The sequence below is a fragment of the Erinaceus europaeus genome, chromosome 8 (assembly GCF_950295315.1).
Source record: "Erinaceus europaeus chromosome 8, mEriEur2.1, whole genome shotgun sequence".
Lineage (NCBI taxonomy): Eukaryota > Metazoa > Chordata > Mammalia > Eulipotyphla > Erinaceidae > Erinaceus > Erinaceus europaeus.
In genome coordinates this window covers 20,457,279-20,472,983 of record NC_080169.1, presented here as the reverse complement: position 1 = coordinate 20,472,983, position 15,705 = coordinate 20,457,279, and the positions used below count along the sequence as shown (strand labels likewise).

Genomic DNA, 15,705 nt, shown 5'->3' with positions numbered 1-15,705 from the left:
TATCAATGAATCACTTCCATAGCCCAAGTTGGTTATTGTTTGTCTGTTTGTTTCTATTTTTAGAAGGAGAGTAAAAACAGAATGAAAGGGAGTCGAGCAGTAGCGCGTGGCGGGTTAAGCGCACACCATGCGAAGCGCAAGGATCCCCGTTCAAGGCCCTGGCTCCCACCTGCAGGGGAGTCTCTTCACAAGCAGTGAAGCAGGTCTGCAGGTGTCTTTATCTTTCTCTCCCCCTCTGTCTTCCCCTCCTATCTCCATTTCTCTCTGTCCTATCCAACAACAACAACATCAATAACAACCACAATAATAACTAAATCAATAAAAAAAAAAGAAAAACAAGAGCAACAAAAGGGAAAATAAATAAATAAATAAATAAATAAGAATGAAAAGCAGTACTCTATCTACAGATTTCTCCTGTGGTGTCACAGCTCCAACCAGAGCTTCACACATGCCAGGTAGTGTGATTTGTGGCTAAATCACTTCCCTGGCTTGGTGGACTCAGTGAGTTGTACACACATACTGATCTATAGGTGGGAAACCATACATTTTAATATATAACAAAGTACATCGGTAAATATGGTTTTCCTTGTTTCTAGTTTAATGTTACATCAACTTTTTTTTTTTAAACTGCGAGGGAGAACAGAACATGGCTCCATCATATGTGGTGCTAGGGATTGAATCCAGGGTCTCACACATGCAAGAGAGATGCTCTACCACTGAGCTACCATCCAGCCTCTATGTAAATTTTTATATACAATTATAGAAAGTAAATATTATGGGGAAAATATATTTCTTTTAAGCAGGCCCTATAACTAATACAATGAAAGGACTGACTTGACAAATACAGATGACACACCTGGGGAAATTAACTGTTCCCCCGAGAGAAATAACCCAATACATAGATGTGGAAATTTGATTATAACTTACTATTAGAAGATAATTCTCCCTGGGGTTCTCACATTTCCAAATATATTGTGAGCAAAGGCATTAGACAGCCTTTGTTCTGAGCTACCTTTTTTCTTTTTAATTTTAATTAATTAATTTATTTATTCCCTTTTGTTGCCTTGTTGTTTATTGTTGTTGTTATTGATGTCATCGTTGTTGGATAGGACAGAGAGAAATGGAGAGAGGAGGGGAAGACAGAGAGGGGGAGAGAAAGACAGACACCTGCAGACCTGCTTCACTGCCTGTGAAGTGACTCCCCTGCAGGTGAAGAGCCGGGGGCTCGAACCGGGATCCTTCCGCCAGTCCTTGTGCTTTGCGCCACCTGCGCTTAACCCACTGCGCTACCACCCAACTCCCCTGAGCTACCTTTTAAAGGATGTTTGTACTGACAAAAGCCTTGGTAAATTGAATATTCCCTTACAGAGGATCCAGGTTTGTTTACTCTTCAGTCAAGTAATGGTAACATTTCCCTCTGCAACAGAGACTGGGGAGATCTGTTTAAAGCTCACTGCTAAATACATGGCTTTTCTTAGTTTGAGACTCATTGGTGACACAGATCCACTGAGTGTAAAGCATTTATCTGGTCACTCTGTAGCACTTTCATGGGATATGGGGCCAGAGGAACTGATCTGAACTTGAAACTCATTGACTTGCTTTGCTACTATAATAAGTCCTGATGTCTGATCCAGGTTCTGTATTTTCTCTAGGACTCCTTTTTAATTTGGCAGCAATTCTTGACATGTGACCTCTACTCTTCAAATTCTAATCCAAGTTCCCTTCAGTGTGCAGCTAAATCAGTGTGCTCAGTCAGGTAGTGCAAGTCATCAAAAGTACTATGCTGAGCATGCAAAGTACAAAGAGAAATAGTTTAGGGTTGGGGAGACAGCATAATGATTCTGCAGAAGACTTTAGTGCCTAAAGTTCAGAGGCCCCAGGTTCAATCCCCCAGCATAAGCCATGGCTCCCTCCCCACCCTCCCTTCTCTCACTGAAATATAAATAAAAATTTGAAATAGTTTTGGAAAACAAAGATAAATATTTTATGATTTATTTATTAATTAAAGAAAGATAAAAAAATAAACATCAGGGAGTCGGGTGGTAGTGCAGTGGTTAAGCGCACATGGCACAAAGCGCAAGGACCAGTGTAAGGATCCCGGTTCGAGCTCCCGGCTCCCCACCTGCAGGGGATTCGCTTCACAGGTGGTGAAGCAGGTCTGCAGGTGTCAAAAAATAAAATAAAATAAAATAAAATAAAATAAAATAAAATAAAATAAAATAAAATAAAATAAAATAAAATAAACATCACTCTGGCACATGCAATGCTAGGGATTGAACTCAGGACCTTGTGCTCTTAGGTCCAATGCTCTAGCTACTGCACACCTCCAGAGTCACAAGAATATATCTAAAGCCCTATGTTATCCTGTTTGGGAAACTTTAAAAAGTATGTATTCATTTACTTATTTATGAGAGGGTGGGAAGGGATGCTGAGGATTGAATCTGAGACCTAATGGTTGAGTCCAACACTACCTACAGTGCCACTTACTGGATCATGCTAACTGGAAAACCTTTTTACAATTCTATATAATAAAGTAAGATTAATGGTGAAGGCATTGCCTGAAATACTGATGGGGAAAGAAATATTAAATATTTGACCTTCAGAAATAAGGTTTATAGCTTTGGGTAACGTAAGAGCATGCCTTCTTCTACTTCAAATAGATTTAACACTTCAGGGTATCCTGAATATAAACATTTTTTCATGTTCTGACCTAATTTTCATGACTGGTTATCCAATAAGATTGGTATTTTAACACAGATAAAAAAAAAATAGCAGGGGGCTGGGCTGAGGTGCACTGGTTATACGCACATAGTACAAAGCGCAAGAGAAGCATTGGTGGTTTAGTGGTAGAATTCTTGCCTGCCACACAAAGCGCAAGGATCCTGGTTCGAGCCCCCAGCTTTGAGCCACCTGCAGGGGGTTCACTTCATCAGCGATGAAGCAGGTCTGCAGGTGTCTCTCTGTCTCTCTTCCTCTCTATCTCCTATCCCCTCTCAATATTCAATATCTCTCTGTTCTATCCAAAAAAATCGAAAAAATGGCCACAGGAGCAGTGAATTTGTAGTGTAGGCACTGAGGCCCAGCAATAAGCCTGGAGCCAAAAAAAGAAAAAAGAAAGAAAGGAAGGAAGGAAGGAAGGAAGGAAGGAAGGAAGGAAGGAAGGAAGGAAGAAAGAAAAGAAAGAAAGAGCAAACTGTGGCCCCTGAGGTGGGGCAGTGGAACCACTAAACTCTCACATATGAGTTTATTCCCTGGCAGTATATGTGCTAAAGCAATGCTCTGATTCTCTCCCCACCACCAGTTCCCCCTTCTCATTAATAATAAATAATTATATTTTTACAAATAAATAGCAAACAACAGAATTAGGTGAACAATCACTTTCTTTCTTTCTTTTTTTTTTTTTTTGGCCTCCAGGGTTATTGCTGGGCTTGGTGCCTGCAATGAATCCACTGCTCCTGGAGGCTATTTTTCCCCTTTTGTTGCCCTTGTTCTTTTATCATTGTTGTGGTTATTATTATTGTTGTTGCTGTTGTTGTTGGATAGGACAGAGAGAAATGGAGAGAGGAGGGGAAAACAGAGAGGGGGAGGGAAAGATAGACACCTGCAGACCTGCTTCACTGCTTGTGAAGTGACTCCCCCCCCCCCCCGCAGGTGGGGAGCCAGGGGCTCGAACCAGGATCCCTACACCACCAGTCCTTGCACTTTGTGCCATGTGCACTTAACCTGCTGTGGTACCAACAGACCCCCTCACTTTCTTTTTTTTTTTTTTTTAAATATTTATTTTATTTATTTATTCCCTTTTGTTGCCCTTGTTGTTTTATTGTTGTAGTTATTATTGTTTTTGTCGTCGTTGTTGGATAGGACAGAGAGAAATGGAGAGAGGAGGGGAAGACAGAGAGGAGGAGAGAAAGATAGACATCTGCAGACCTGCTTCACCACCTGTGAAGCGACTCCCCTGCAGGTGGGGAGCCGGGGTTCGAACCGGGATCCTTATGCCGGTCCTTATGCTTTGCGCTACCTGCGCTTAACCCGCTGCGCTACAGCCCGACTCCCTCCCCTCACTTTCTATACTTACTTTGGCCAACTCATTATCAGGTTCAGCATCCAGTACTTTATGCAAATCTTCTAGAGCTTCTTGGACTTTGTTTTGCTGTTTATATGTAGTAGCACGGCGTAGAAGAGCTGAAATTTTATGAAAATAAGTTATATATATTTGGAGGATAATGAGGATATAGCATTATCTGTAACACAACAGACTTTCATACCTGAGGCACCATAGATTCCAAGTTCAATCCCCAGCACCAGCATAAGCCAGGGCTGGAATGTTCTCTGATTAAAAAAAGAATATATATGTATGGGTTTTTGAAATGTCATGATGCATGAGTCTCAGTTACACAGAGAGAAATGGAGAGAGGAGGGGAAGACAGAGAGGAGGAGAGAAAGATAGACACCTGCAGACCTGCTTCACTGCTTGTAAAGTAACCCCCCCCCCCCGCAGGTGGGGAGCTGGGGGCTCAAACTGGGATCTTTATAACGGTCCTTGTGCTTCGCACCATGTGTGGTTAACCCACTGCGCTATCACTCTCTCTCCCTCTCTATCAGAATGGGGGAAAAAATAGTTGTAATGGAAATAGGAAATCACACATTTGGGAGGTCCCAGTTTAAAAAGTATTGTATATATATGAGAGAAATAAAACAAATCAAAACATACTGTGGAATGTTCAGTTCCAGAGGTCAAATTTGAAGCCTCCTGATTGCAAGTCCTATACTCCATTGCTATGCTACCTTTTTAGCTACTAAACTTGAAATTTAATTTTATGAGTTATAGTTCACATATAAAAATGTGAGTATGTTGGATATTTCTAGTGTAAACATGATAAATGTCTACAATCATTCTGTAACAGACCTTGTAAATTTTAAAGCATTCTGGGGACCAGATGGTGATTCACCTGGTAGAGTGAATGCAGAAGAACCTGGGTTCCAGTCTGAGCCCTACTCATAGAGGGGAAGCTTCACCAGTGGTGAAACAGTGCTATAGGTGTCTCTTCTCTTCTTTCTTCCTTTCTCTCTTTCTTTCTTTCTTCCTTTCTTTCTTTCTTTCTTTCTTTCTTTCCCCCTTCCTTTCTTTCTTTCTTTCTATCTAATTATCTATCTATTTCTATCTAATTACCTATCTATCTAATCTATCTTATCCTCTATGAAACCTAAAGAAAAAATGGCCACCGGAAGTGGTGCAGTTGTGCAGACACCAAACTCCACAATCATAAGCCCGGTGGCAAAATAATAATAATGTATTCTGAAGAATGCTTACCCTTCAAGTTTCCAGGTTCTAATTCCAAGACCTTTTCACAATCCATGAAGGCACTGTTCCAATTCTGTAACTTGAGTTCTGCTTGAGCACGATTGTTATAAGCTGCAACAGTAGGAAGCACTGAGAGGCTCCTATAAAAGAGATTTAAAGTTGCAAACAAAACAATTATAACCTATCTTATGGGTGGGATTATGCCACCCAGATTCATGTATCTTTATGTGTGTATAATATGTGAAGATAGGCTTGAAAGAGATGATTTAATTAAAATGAGGGCATGAAGACGGACACTTATCCAATATTACTCGTGTCCTTAGAAGAGATTAGAAAACTGTCACACATATAAGAAAGACCACATGAACACAAGCTGATGACAGTCATCTATAAATCAAGGAGAGAGGCTCGAGAAGAAATCAACTGTGCCTGACCTCAGACTCCTAGCCGCCAGAACCATGAGAAGACAAATTTGTTTAAGTCATGGTAGACCTAGTAAACTAATATGCAACCTGTGCTGTCAGAAGTATTAAAATACAGTTCTAGGAGGACTGGCAGATAGCTCCCCGGTATAATATCACCTTACCATACGAGAAGACTTGAGTTCAAGCTCCACACTATCACATGAATGAACTTACACTGGGGAAGCTTTACAAGTGGTGGAGCAGTGCTGTGTTCTCTCTCTCTCTATTGAAGAAAAAAGGAAGAGAGAGAGAGAGAGAGAGAGAGATAAAGGAAGGAAAATAGTCTTCCAGGAATGGTGGAATAGTATAGGCATGAAGCCCCAGCAAAAAATGCTAGTGACAATAACAACAACAACAACAATAATAATAATACAAATTCTATAGTTTCTGGTGGTGGGAAAGGTATGGAATTGTACTCTTAATGTCTTATAATTTTGTATATCATTATCAAGTCACTAATGAGAGTTTTTTTAAAAAATTCTACAGTTTCAAAGGTAACTCAAGTGGCCCAGGAGATGGCTCAGTGGATAAAGCACTGGACTCTCAAGCACGAGGTTCTGAGTCCAATCCCCAGCATCACATATGCCAAAGTAATGCTCTGGTTCTCTGTCTTAAATAAATAAATAAATAAATAAAAATTTAAAAAGCTAACTCAAGTTTTACAAGTCTGGGAATATAAATGTCCACAGAACTAAAAAAAAAAAAAAAATCCAGTATAGTTAACATAGAATATCAAACACACTATTTTGACAGTTTGGATATAATGTCCTAGTACTAAGAAAAAAAATAACAACCCAAGGAGAAATTTATTTATTTGTTGAAAGTATATATATATATATATATATATATATATATATATATATATATTAAATTGTCAATATTACTCAATATATTGTACTTGTGATTTATCATAAATTTACTTGTGTTTGCTATTTTAAAACACTTTTTTCTATAACTTCTAAGTTCCTTTCTCACCCCACTTTAGACAGAGGTCATAACTTTCCTGATTAACAGAGAAAATAGAAACTGTCTGAATGGATCTTGACAGAAAGCTCACTTGCATAGTGGTTAATGGGGTCAGTCAATGGTGCGCCTGGTTGAGCAGACATGCTACCATGCACAAGGACCTGGGTTCAAGCCCCTGATCCCCACCTACAGGGGAAAGCTACATAAGCAGTGAAGCAGTGCTGCAGGTCTCCATCTCTCTCTCTTTCTCTCTCTCTCTCTCGCTCTCTCTCTGTCTCTCGTTCTCACTCTCTCTCCTTTTGAATTCCAATTCAAAGTTACAGCAAAGTCACTGCAAACTATAGTGCACAAGTGCAGAAAGACCTAAAATAGACACCATAAAGTACCTAATCAAATAGTTTCTACTTAGACATCCTCCACTACTTCCCATTTCACTTCCCTCAATCACTCCAAGGCTAACCTTGTCAAATAAAGTAAGGACTACAAAAGCTGGAAAGGGCAAGAGACTGGCACACTTTAATGATGGCTCTTTGTTCACTACCAAACCACCCCATCATCCAAGACCCTAGTCAGCGAATCCAGGGATTCCCACAGAGACATGATGGGCCTAGCCCTCTAGCAAATACCTCTCTCCACTGTCACTGGTCATCTCTATCAGAACAACATAGTGGACCCTCTTGAGGGCCTCTATAGGACCTTACCCTCAATGTGGATCAACAATGGTAAGGACTACCCCATTCTCCAAGTTTGGGTCAACGTAGCCTGCCACTCGAAAAGGTGGGTCCTGCAATGATTGCAGCCTAGACTGTTCCTAGCTAGAATGCGAGCTCAGATCTGTAGGGATGTAGAGGTTACACAGGTTCCTGTGCTGAATATGGGTCCCAGATCAAATCGATGGGGTTTACAGTTAATGATATTTATATACTTTTCCCATATTGGGGAGCTACTCTCTTCCCTGACCCAGCTTTGTAGTCCTATTTCCAACTCTGACACAGACAATACCATTAGCCCACCTGCATGTTAGCTGTTGGGCTTGGGCTAAAATTAGTAAAGACATGGGCCCCTTGGAATATACCTAAAATAAACCTACTAGCTTTTTCCAAAATGGAGACCCCCAAATATCACCTGCTATATTCTTACCTTTAGGTTCATGATTAGTCAACAATTTGTGCTACTTTATATCTTACTGTTTTTCAGCCACCAAGTTGCAGTTGCTAACATGATGCCAACCTGACTTCCCTTGGCAGATGATCTCACCAATGTACCCTGGAACCCCACCTCTCCAAACCCCTGCCCCACTAAGGAAAGATAGAAGCAGGCTGGGAGTACAACCCTGTCCAATAGGGAAAGAGAGAGGCAGGCTGGGAGTATGGATCGACCTGTCAATGCCCATGTTCAGCGGGGAAGCAATTATAGAAGCCAGACCTTCCACCTTCTGCATCCCACAATGACCTTGGGTCCATACTCCCAGAGGGATAAAGAATAGGAAAGCTATCAGGGGAGGGGATGAGATACAGAGATCTGGTGATGGGAACTGTGTGGAGTTGTACCCCCTCTTATCCTATAGTTTTGTCAGTGTTTCCTTTTTAGAAAGAAAGAAAGAAAGAAAGAAAGAGAGGAAGAAAGAAAGAAAGAAACAGGCTGGGAGTACAGATTGACCTGCCAACATCCACATCTAGCGAAGAAGCAATTACAGAAGCCAGACCTCCCACCTTTTGCATCATAATGATCCTGGGCCCATGCTCCCAGAGAGATAAAAAATAGGAAAGCTTCCAATGGAGGGGATGGGATGTGGAACTCAGGTGGTAGGGATTGTGTGGAATTGTTCCCCTCTTATCCTACAGTCTTGTCAATCATTATTAAATCAATAAAAAAAAGAAAGTTATAGCAAAATTCAGCTCACCTACTATAATACATCACAGCCTCTTCATAGTCTCCTGCATTGAAAGCTTCATTTCCTTTTTCCTTTTCACGAGTAGCAAGAAAATTTATTTCCTTCTCAGTAAGACCTGAAAATAAATGTTACTTTCTATAAGTAAAAACATAATATAATTTTAAAAGTAATTCTAAGAATGCTTACTTTAACAAAAGAAGAAAATTATAAAAGAAAATAAAAAGTTTCCCAAGTCTAAGAATACTCCCTTTTTTTTTTTTTAATCATTCAAAGTCTGGGGATCTAGCAAGATAACTCACCTGGGCAGGTACCTGCTCTGCCATACATGTTACCCAAGTTCAAGTCCCCAGGAAACCACTGGGGAAGTGTTGATGCTGTGCTATCTTTCCCACTCTCTCTCAGTAATTCTGTCTGTCTCCATCTGAAGAAGCTGGCATAGAGTGATTAAACCCAAGCACAAGGGGAGGTGGGGAGGGGGTGTGGGACAGTAGCTCAGTGGGTTAAGCACACATGGTGCAAAGCGAAAGGACAGGTGGTTTGAGGCCCGGCTTCCCACCTGCAGGGGAGTCGCTTCACAAGCAGTGAAGTAGGTCTGCAGGTGTGTATCTTTCCCCCTCTCTGTCTCCCCTCCTCTCTCCATTTCTCTCTGTCCTATCCAACAACAATGACAACAATAACAATACTGATAACAACAACAGTGATAAACAAGGGCAACAAAAAGGAAAATAAATAAAATTTATTTTAAAAAAACAACCAAAAAGAAAAAAAGGCAAAACACAGCACCAGAAAAAATATCATTTATAATTTATAACGATTTAGATAATTTTATGATTGGTTTTGCTTTCATGGCACTATGATCTGGAGATGGTGTAGTGGATAAAGCACTCAACTCTCAAGCATGAGATCCTAAATTCGATCCCCAGTGTCACTTGTGCCAGAGTAATGTTCTGATTCTTCCTTTCTCTCTCTCTCATAAATAAATAAAACTTTTTTTTTAATTATTTTTAATTTTTAAAAGAGCGCTGCGGAACTCTAGCTTATGTTTGATCTCTGGCTTAGAGTTGAACCCGAGACCTAAGAGCCTCAGACGTGAGTCTGTTTGCATAACTATTACGCTATCTCCCCCACCAATCTTTATTTTAAAGCTACTGTACACTGTGGGCTTCAAATAAAAATGGACTGTTTTGGGATCCAGGTGGTGGCACACCTGGTTAAGCGCTTACACTACAGTGTGCAAGGACCCAGGTTCAAACCCGTGCTCCCCACCTGCAGAGGGAAAGCTTCACAAGTGGTGAAGCAGGACTGCAGGTTGTCTCTCTGTCTCTCTTCCTCTCTCTCTCTCCTCTTCCACTTTCAATTTCTCTCTATCCAATAATAAATAAATAAAATATTTTATAAAAGACTGTCTTGTCATTTTGCTTGAGACAAAAAGAAAAAATAATGTGAAGGATGAGAGAGAAAACAATTTCATAAGACAAATAAATCCTGGCCAAAATGAGCTTATATTTTAAAGTCTTACTAAATTTGAATCTTATAACTACCATATGTATAAAATTAAGTAAAGAATATAATTATATTTGTTAGAACTAGTCAACCCTAGTCAAAGATCAATAAACAGATTTTATTATAAATAAAAAAGAATTTATGAGGAACAGGAGATAGTTTACCCAGTAGAACACATACTTTGCCAGCCAGGAGGACCTGTGTTTGAGCACCTGGCCACCACATTGGAGCAATAGAGGATGCTTCACAAACAGTGGAGCAGTACTGTGTTGTCTCTCTGTCTATCTCTGTCTCTCATCCTCTAGATAGGAAAACAAAAAAAAAAAACACTTGCTGGCAGTGGTCACACAGCACTAAAGCCCTACTGAAATTCTGATGACATACTATAAAAAAAATTAAAGTTACTAAATTTTTCTTATTTTTGAGCACTTACCTGATATATCTATTCTTGTCTCAATTTTAGACAAATGTGACTTATTGTCTCCTACAGTTTTGTCTTTATAACCTTCATCAATTTTTGAACACTCTTTTTCCACATCAAACCTTAAAATACAATGTTAAAAACATTGAAAAAATATAGAAGACAATAAAATTCATTAAACATGCAGTTAAGTGAAGACTTTCTTAATCATAGTGAAACTACTCAGAACTTCATAATGAAAATTGTGAACAACTGCTCTGAATTTAAAACTTATGTTCTCTTTTATTTTGAATAGGAATAAAGAGTAAATTAGTTAATTTTATTGCTGTATAAACAAGAGGATGAAGTTTTTATTTATAAATATGAAAAACAAGATTACAGCCTGAGAGGTGTCATAGTAGATAAGACACTGGACTCACAAGTATGGGGGTACAGTGCCTGATTATTATAAATATGCAGGTATATAATAAATAAGTTATTATATATTGAGACCAAGAGAGAGAGGATGTATTTGGTTTCTGTATTAAATGTGTAGTTATTGAAGGAAGTAGAGGAAGAGAGGGAAGAACTGCGATCTTTTATGGTAGATAATTTCTAGTAACAAATCTTACATTAAAAACTTATAAAACATACTTATCCCACTCTGCATAATCCCTTGGAATTCTCTTTTTTGCTGGCTTACTGTTACAGTTTTTTTCCTGTCAGAATAAAAAAAATTTGATATTAAGATTAGTTGGATCTTACATTTTTAAGATTTAGTAACACAAGAGAGAACCAGGGCATTATTCTAGCACAGGGGATCAAAATCTGGACCTCATATTTTTAATGCCAAAGTTCTAGCCACTGCACCAACTCTCAGGTAGCAAGACTACTTGGCTTCACTGTTACTGTAATGCAAAGTATTGAATTAATACCTTGATGTAAAGTACTGGATATACACACATTGAATGAATACAAAAAATAAGTACCTTTGAAATTAGAACTGCACTATTACATTATTGATACAAAACATGCAAGTTAAAAAAGAATTTAAAATTTGAAGTTAATTCTGAAAGTAGAATAAACATGAAATTCCTATAGGCATCTTTTCTCTGGAACCCATGGGCTAAAAAAAACAGTCTATGCAGTAAAATAGGAATCCGTCACAGAGACATAATCATAGGGGGCTGGTGATATGGAAATAAATATGCAATAAACAGAAGAATGGCATCTATAACTACTTGAAAGCATCTATTTAGTACTTTAATTAAATAAAAAAAAAGAGGGTCTTGCAGTGGTATACCTGGTAGGTCACACAGGTTGCTATGCTTAAGGACCAGATTGAAGCCTCCATCCCTACCTACAAGGGGAAGTATCATTAGTGGGAGAGCAGCATTGCAGGTGTCTCGCTTTCTCTCTTCTCTCTCCCTCTCCCTCTCTATTTCTGTCTCTATGAGAAAAATGGCTGACAGGAGCAGTGAAGTCATGATGCAGACATCCAGTCCTAGAATTAACCCTGGTGGCAAAAATATATAAATAAATATAAGAAAATTAACATAAGAAAAAGACTGAATAAAATAATAATTCTTTAAATCCACAGTTAATTATGCAACAAATTAGTTTCACTGTGATTCTATTTAACATATAAGACTATTTTCTGAAATTCTTACACACTGAATTAGATCTTAAGTAGTCACTGAAACTAATTAGAGTTTAAGAGACAGAACAACAAAGAAAACTAGGAGGAAAGGCAGTAGACCTAAGATGCAAGTCTTTAAAAGAAAAAGCTGTTTGGGGTGGGGGGATGGAGACAGCATAATGGTTATGCAAACATGCAAACAGACTCTCCTGCCTGAGGCTCCTCAGTCCCAGGTTCAATTCCCCAGATCACCATAAGCCAGAGCTGAACAGTTCTCTGGGGTTTCTCTCTGTGTCTTTCTCTTCATCTCTCTCAACAATAAAATAAAAAAATATTTAAAAAAAAAAAAAAGAAAAAGAAAAAGCTGTTTCATTCTGAGATCTAAATGAGAACTACCGCCTACTCATAAGAGTGACGGGGGGAATCACGAGAATAAATATGGAAGGCCTGCTGGTGGTGTACCCACTAGAGCACACACATTACCATGCACGAGGACCTGGGTTCAAGTCCCTCCTCCCCCTGAAAGGAGGAGAAAGCTTCACCAGCAGTGGATCAGGTCTGCAGGTGTCTCTCCTTCTCTTTCCTCCATCTCTCATGCTCTACCTCCCATCCCCACCCCACCCCACCCCACCCCCAAAAAAAATGACCCTGGGGAATAGTGAAGTCATGCAGGCACCAAATCCCAGAGAGAAGCCTGGTAGCAATAAAGTAAAAATAATAACAGCCAAACCCCACACCAAAAAGGCTTTACCTTGCTACCACGAAGACAATTGTTTGAACCACGTATTGGAGGCAAGTTATCTGCCTTTACTGGACATGTTTCAGTTTCATAACAGTGTGTTTTACTTTCTTCTTTTTTAATTTCCAATACCCAACTCTGAGGAAGGACAGGAAAAAAAATAAATATATATAGTCACAAATTACTAACCAGGCCTAAGAAAGAATTCTACTTCATGATTTCCAAGTCAGTCAATCTTCAAAAGACGATTTTTTTTTTCCCTTCACATTGCAAGGATCTTGCACATGTGTGATTTTCTTCCTCTAGGCTGACTTTCTTCATTCAGATAGAGACAGAGACAGACAGCAAGGGAGAAACACCACACTGCCTGAGATCCCCCCAGTGCTACTGCAGCACTCCCCATGTGGTGACAGGGCTAGGACCTGGGCCACACACATGACCAGACAGGTGTCTTACCTGATGAGCTGTTTCTCTGCTCTTCAAGTGACAATTTGATCTCATCATTTACTCTATCTGAAATGGCTTTCCTTGGTGAGAAATGATCTATAGCTAGAGTGACTCTTTTTTTGGTGAGAAAATATATACATATATATATATATAAAACATAAAATTTATCATCTTAACCATTTTTAAGTATACAGTTAGGTATATTCACATTATTGTTGCTATCTTTCTTACTTTTATTTATCATCCCTTCTAGAAAACATTCCCTAGACACCCTGGTTGAGCTAAAAGTGTACCATTTTTACATATTAGCATAAAGATTATATAAATCATCTGTGTATTATCCATCTCTCTCCCATACTGTTAATTCTCTGAGGGTAGGTGCCATACCTTAATCTCATCCTTACGATTCAAAAGCCAAGCCTAGAGTTTGTTATTTGATGAATTCACACTCGAATACATCCATTTATTAACTTATTTTTGGTAATTTTGGGAAATGAATGTCAGAATTGAACAGTCTGAGTAGTCTGTTCTAAGTACTTAGCAGAATATCATTAAATATAGCAAGACTTCTACACTGATTTTAATTTTCTGCATTAATAAAAAGATTTAAGTCTTGAGTTACAAGTCACTTATGACCTTAGCTATATTTATATCTACACATCTAAGGAGGGTCTCCTAAGTGCTAGGGAACATTGCACAAGTTCCTTATAAAATGTATATGCAGGGGGTCGGGTGGCAGCGCAGTGGGTTAAGCACACATGGCGTGAAGCGCAAGGACTGTTGTTAAGGATCTCAGTTCGAGCCCCTCGGCTCCCCACCTGCGGGGGAGTCGCTTCACAGGAGGTAAAGCAGGTCTGCATGTGTCTATCTTTCTCTCCCTCTCTCTGTCTTGCCTCCTCTCTCCATTTCTCTCTGTCCTAAAAACAACGACATCAATATGAACAACAATAAAACCAACAACAAGGGCAACAAAGGGAATAAATAAATATATGTAAAAAATTTTTTTAAAAAAATGTATATACAGGGAGTCAGACGGTAGCCCAGTGGGTTAAGCAAACGTGGCACAAAGCACAAGGACCGATGTAAGGATCCTGCTTCGAGCCCCCGGCTCCCCACCTGCAGGGGAGTCACTTCACAAGCCATGAAGCAGGTCTGCAGGTGTCTATCTTTCTCTCACCCTCTCTATCTTCCCATCCTTTCTCCATATCTCTCTGCCCTATCAATATCAACAACAACAATAACTACAACAATAAAACAACAAGGGCAACAAAAGGGAATAAATAAATATATTTTTTTAATGTATATGTAAACTGTTCAGAATCATAACATTATAAATCTGGAGGGAACCAAAGGAAATCTGTGCGGTGCCTTTTCAATTTATATACAAGAAAAGTAAATGATTTTGTGTTGGTATGCTTCTAATTCTGCTTTTAAAAACCCCTTCTGTTTCATTTGGTTTAATCCCCCCTGCATTCTATTTACATAACACTATATTCTATTTACATAACCTCTGTTAACAAGCACCACCCTCCCTCCAGGGCATTGGTGGTTCAGTGGTAGAATTTTTGCCTGCTCCGCCCCCTCTCCTTGTCATACCCTGATTTTCACCAGTCACTTTTCTCTCCACCCTCTCTGCATCGCATCCTGTTTCCACCCTACTGGGCTAGTATATTTATAAGGACAAGATTGTTTGTAGTTTTTAGTTTAGCTTAGCTTGGTATAGATTGCGCTGCGTCCTGCATGAATAAAGAGATATTGCGTACAAACCAGCCATGAGTCCCACGTCGTCTGTTACCCGCCAGTGAAGCCAGCCCGGCGAAAACAACAAATTTGGTTTTGGTTTATCTGCCAGGGTTATTGTTGGGGCTCTGTGCCTCCACAGTTCCACTACTCTTGGTGGACTCCTTTCTCTTGACAGAGGGCGACAGTCAGAGAGGGAGAGAGTCAAAGAGGGAGAGAGACAGACAAACAGACACCACAGCATTGCTGTAACAGTTGTGAAGCTGCCATGTTTGAGGCAGGGAACCTCAAACCCAATTCCTCTTGTATGGTAAAGTGAGTCACCTGCCAGAAGCTCTGAGAAATAACTTGTTAGGAACAGAGAAGGTTTTAGAATCATTACTATTTAGAATGCTCTTTGCTTTGACCTTTAAAAGCATGTTAATCAAAGCAATCATAATAATAAAGAGAGCCAAGAAACGTTATCTTCTATAGGGCCATCAAGTAACTAGAAAATCTTGAATAGCTTTTCTTTAAACTTTGTCATTACATTTAAGGATAGGCAGTTCTCCACATTACCATTTAAAAAAGAAAACTGTCACAGGTGCCAAGAAAAAAGGAGTAGGAGATTT

The 15,705-nt window shown here is 39.4% G+C and overlaps 1 protein-coding gene across 3 annotated transcripts in view; it reads right to left on the bottom strand.

The window, feature by feature from the left end:
• SPAG1 (sperm associated antigen 1) overlaps positions 1–15,705 on the bottom strand; it is an 89,831-nt gene that overhangs the window by 60,012 nt on the left and 14,114 nt on the right. For all 3 annotated transcript variants that reach the window (XM_060196020.1, XM_060196019.1, XM_060196021.1), the window contains exons 4-9: positions 12,920–13,045; positions 11,184–11,248; positions 10,563–10,672; positions 8,636–8,741; positions 5,312–5,442; positions 4,076–4,182 (exon numbers count right to left, since the gene is read on the bottom strand). In XM_060196020.1, the coding sequence (XP_060052003.1) occupies positions 4,076–4,182; positions 5,312–5,442; positions 8,636–8,741; positions 10,563–10,672; positions 11,184–11,248; positions 12,920–13,045 (645 nt within the window). The remainder of the gene's footprint in view (positions 1–4,075; positions 4,183–5,311; positions 5,443–8,635; positions 8,742–10,562; positions 10,673–11,183; positions 11,249–12,919; positions 13,046–15,705) is intronic.